General features: G+C 42.4%; 1 protein-coding gene across 11 annotated transcripts in view; it reads left to right on the top strand.

Moving 5' to 3' along the window:
* LOC136829912 (uncharacterized) overlaps positions 1 to 4575 on the top strand; it is a 167904-nt gene that overhangs the window by 133807 nt on the left and 29522 nt on the right. For 2 of the 11 annotated variants that reach the window (XM_067089051.1, XM_067089057.1), the window contains exon 1: positions 2459 to 2595. The exons of 3 other annotated variants lie outside the window; for them this stretch is intronic. Coding sequence is in view for 2 of the 8 variants with exons in the window: in XM_067089056.1 (XP_066945157.1) it covers positions 3667 to 3679 (13 nt within the window). In the remaining 6 variants the exon portion in view is untranslated. Of the gene's footprint in view, positions 1 to 2150; positions 2337 to 2458; positions 2596 to 2689; positions 2834 to 3508; positions 3680 to 4575 lie in introns of those variants that run through there. 6 more of the 11 variants (XM_067089060.1, XM_067089054.1, XM_067089059.1 and 3 more) reach the window with 6 other exon arrangements.

Genomic DNA, 4575 nt, shown 5'->3' with positions numbered 1-4575 from the left:
CAGGAGATGCCATTTGGTGTGAAAGCCTTTTTAAAATTCAGAAGGGGTTGCTGGCTAGACAAAAAGCAGCGTCAGCGGCTCTCTTTTTTTACTATTGTTTTATTTTTTCGCATTCTGATGCCAGAATCTGGTCTCTCGTGTTGTTTCAGACTCAGGCTGTTCGCGCCGGAGTCGAAGGGGTGTGGAAAATTCTGAAGTAGACTGTCGCCCTGTCATCGTTGTTTGTCCAGAACAAGATCACTTACAAGAGAACACCGTCGGGACCACTTTCTACACAGCTATCCTCTCCTCCTCCCCCTCCTCTTCTGGTCTGGCCTCCTTCTCGCCCACATCTCCCACAACCAATCCCCCCACACCCCTGGCACCTCTCCCATAGCACCAACAGTCAGTCACTCACACTTGGGCACAGCTGAGCCTGGCTACTCTTGGTGTGATATCACACGCGAAAGGAATTCAATTCGATCTTCTGTGACTTAAGGTAGACTGAACAATTATAGTGATATGCCCAAACCCTTTTCCAAGATGAACGCCGATGACCCGAAGACGGATGGGTGGAAAAGTGCGCATTCCTTTCCATTCACAAGTAAACCTGGACGAATGCCTGGTTGGCTGGCAATGACAGATTGACAGTAAAGTTCCAAATGTCTAAATGAAAATCATCTTCAGTCTTCGAAAGAGCAACGGCAATCAACAACGGTCAATCATTGACCGTTTTCCTCATTTTCGGACCCAGCAGAAACATCAAACATGCTCCGTGCAACTCAAGGTCGCTGAGTACAGATTTGTGTACATTTGATTAATGTCTTTCTGGTGAATACTGACGGCATATTCCAGCCTCGGCACTGGGAATATGACGTGGTCTTTTCCCATGACCGTTTTACACCCACGAGTGTTATGTAATTCGAGTAATTACGGCACATCAGCAGTACCTAGTTGGAAAAGTATTCATGAGAGTCAGAAATTGAACGTTTTACTGGTTCAGCTGAAACGGCCACTTTTCACCTACAAGTCGATTTGATAATGGCAATTATCTCTCTCTCTCTCTCTCTCTCTCTCTCTCTCTCTCTCTCTCTCTCTCTCTCTCTCTCTCTCTCTCTCTCTCTCTCCTGAAGCGTTACAAAGCATGTGGGGTGCCATACCATGGGAAAGTCACTTTCCCATTTGGACCGCTATAAAGATGTACTTTTTTTTTCTTTTAAACAAGGTCGTGGCTGACTTGATGTACCATTGTTATATTTATTTACACCAGAATTAGCTTAATTGTAGAATGATATTAATAAAATAAAGAGAATGAAAAGAAGCTTTGAACCTTTCAACCTTGACACCGCTCATTTTCATCACCGCTAGAAGCTTTTGGTTTAATCCTTAACGCTATACGACTGTCTCTTCTTCTCTCGTGTTTTCTGGCTTTCTTTTGACCTTGGTAAGATAAGGAATTTTGACCGTTTCACTGAAAAAAAAATCTAAGTTCTTTATATTTATTAAGTATGTGCTAATTATACAAGGGCGCCCAGCTCCCAGCTATTCATTGTATTTTTATGAGCTTTTCAACCTTCAGTACTGTACCTCCCCCCTTCAAGACTTTATGAGACTTTAGCCGATGTGGAAACATATAGTATAATGTGTATTGCATGTTTAAATGGATTAAAAGGAAGCCTAGAGTGAATAAATAAAGGATGATAAAACTAACTGTGAGGCCGAAGCGTAAATTTTTCACAGCTTATTGCTCGCATCATCATTAACATTATTGGCGACCCAATTTACTCTAAGGAAATTGCTTTTTAAAATCATAACTTTTTGATAGATCGCTTTAATTACAAACGCTTACGTAAACATGCCTAAGTATGTTTCAGTACAAGTTTATCATTAATGACTTCGATGTAGCCACCTGTATGTAAAACTGAGTGGGAAAAATATGGCAGACCGATGCGGCCAGATAAAGCTTTTAAGAATTTTATTACTTATGCCTAACGCCCCTCCGAACTGACGTTAAGTCGGAATTTTAATCTTTATAATTATTATGACTAATGAAGATTAAACATGAGTTAGGGTTTAACCTTTGCTACAAGTTATATTAGAAATTCAATCAAGCTAGTGAGCTGGCAACGCAGCTGTTGAGATTGGCATCCCTGCAAATGTCTTTGGCGTTTATGTTGGAGATTGGCATCCCTGAAGCGCCTTTGATTACGTTTGTTGTTGAATTTCATAATAAGTTATTTATATTAGGTGGTGCCCGCCTAATTATGTTGTATTATTGTTGTATAATCAAGATACAGTTTACAGTTTTGGTTGCCAGGCCGTGTAACACCTGCCCGCGCTACCATAACTCCGCCAAGGTAAGTAGTTCCGCGACCCCACGCTTTCTGGGGGGGTCCAGGGGGGCAATGCCCCCCGGGCCAGGTTAGAGCACGCCGCCCTACGTTAGGTTAGGTTGGTTACATCTGGTTATGTCAGGACCTGGCACTACAGGAAAAGTTTGTCTCGTTTGCATTCATCCGCCAGTTTCTTAGTCGGAACTTACACCACAGCCTTGGCCGCCAAAACCGTAGGAGCTCCCTAAATTTTAACCATTAAGCTGGCCTAGGGTTACATTAGGTTGGTATTTTTAGGTTCTTTTAGTATCCCATCATTTCATAGTCATTTCTGCATGGAAAAACTCTAAATGGAGTCAATGCTAAAATGGCTATCCGGAGCCGTACGGCAACTTACGAAATCTTACCACATGTTACGTAAACCATCTTACATTCAGTCAATTTCAGTCCAATAACTTCCATTGCATCACACCAAAACGCGTCAGCAACCACTTACTAGTTACGTCTTTGCTATTTACCTGGTAATTAAGGCCTAAGCATCTCCACGTGGTGTCACTAAACCTAAACCTTCCCATTTGCCGGGAATGCTTTCGCAGGGATGTCAGAGCCGACGTCTTTTCTAACTTTAGAATGATTAAAGCCGGCTGTCCGCGGTGAGCTAGACTGTGGCAGTTAGCGTTTTTCTATGCTATTTTACTTGCTTTACAATAATTTAAATTAATATTTTGTCGGCCGGTTGTAACTTAATTGTGATAGACCTTTGAAGACTGCACGACTTAAATTACCTAACGCAGGGTATGTCGAAGCCGGCATTCCGCCGCCCCCCTACCTCCAAAACTAATACGGCAAAATTGTAACCAATAAACACCTCTAGGGTACGTTATGTTGGTATTTTTATTGGTGTTTACTGGTTACAATTTTTCCTTATTAGCTATGGAGGGGGGGGGGGCTTGCCTCTTAACGCCGGCTTAGATCTACCCTGCGTTAGGCAATTCAAGTCGCGTAGTCTTCAAAGGTCAACGACAGCTTAGTTACAGCCGGGCGACAAAATATTACTTTAAATTCTTGTAAAGCAAGTAAAATAAAATAGAAAAACGTCAATTGCCACAGTCTAGCTCACCGCGGACAGCCGGCTTAGAATTACCCAGGCCCCCCCCCCTCCCCCTCCATAACTAATACGGCAAAATTGTAACCAGTAAACACCCCTAGTTTTTGCATGAAATATCCAAAATGGTTTTTCATGCAAAAATGGCTAGCTGGCACCTTTGGAAATGGCTGGCTGGAGTCTTCCGAAAAATTACCTTATAGGCTAGTAAGGTAACACATAACCAGCCGCCCACCCTCCACATTTAATATGGCAAAATTGGGTAGGTGTTGCATTAGTTTCTTATTTATCATTTGCGCATAGTGTTTATGGGTCTCAAAGTAACGAGAATAAAGAGCTCTTTTGAAAACAATATAGGTTACAGTTTCATATCGTGTAATGGCAACTTGTAAAATAAGACAGGTTAGGCTTCACTGTTGGGGTTTCTTCTGTAGGAGAGCAGTGCCGTCAGTGTATCTGACGTGGGGCACTGAACGCATTACTGTCAGGTGTTTGCAGTGTCCTTGCGGAACCCACTTTGACCCACTTTATAACCTTTAAGGCTACTTTTACTTCCTTCCCTGCTGTCCAGCCCCATGCGTCTTAGGCTTATTGGAGCTGCAAGTTTTGCTTCCCTTTTCACCTTATGCTCCTTGTACTTCATCTCCTTTATTTTCTGGATCTCTTAATCTTGCTGTCCATCCACTCCAACTTCCTCTTTTTGCTGTCTTAAAGCATTGATTGGCTTAAAGTGCCGCGTAATTTCGGAAGACTCAGTGCTGTTTTGCATGGAAAACCAAATTTTCTGGTAGTTTTTTGTTGTTTAGTTGTGCTCTGATGATGATATCTCGCGCAAATGTATAGGTTGCCCCCTTACTCTATATGTATTAGGCTTCTTGTGGCAAACTTATTTCTTTTTTTAAAGATTGGCAAGGCGCCTTGCGGTAATATTGCGCTCGCGCCGCCACAGGGTCACAGGACATTAGCAATTAGTCAGTGCATTAAAAATGACACTTCTAGACTAGATTTTGTTTGTCGGAGTCTGATGTTTCAGCAACACCACCAGGGTGAACGTAGACCACAATGCCACACTTGGGACACTTCACCTTCTTTGAAGAACGCCGTGATCTCTGAAAAATTGTACAGATTCGTCATTTTCTTAAAAACCGGCTAATAACC

This window comes from Macrobrachium rosenbergii, chromosome 45, assembly GCF_040412425.1.
Source record: "Macrobrachium rosenbergii isolate ZJJX-2024 chromosome 45, ASM4041242v1, whole genome shotgun sequence".
In the NCBI taxonomy this organism is placed as follows: domain Eukaryota; kingdom Metazoa; phylum Arthropoda; class Malacostraca; order Decapoda; family Palaemonidae; genus Macrobrachium; species Macrobrachium rosenbergii.
Note: the sequence above shows the minus strand (reverse complement) of the source record. Positions and strands in the feature narration are given on the sequence as shown.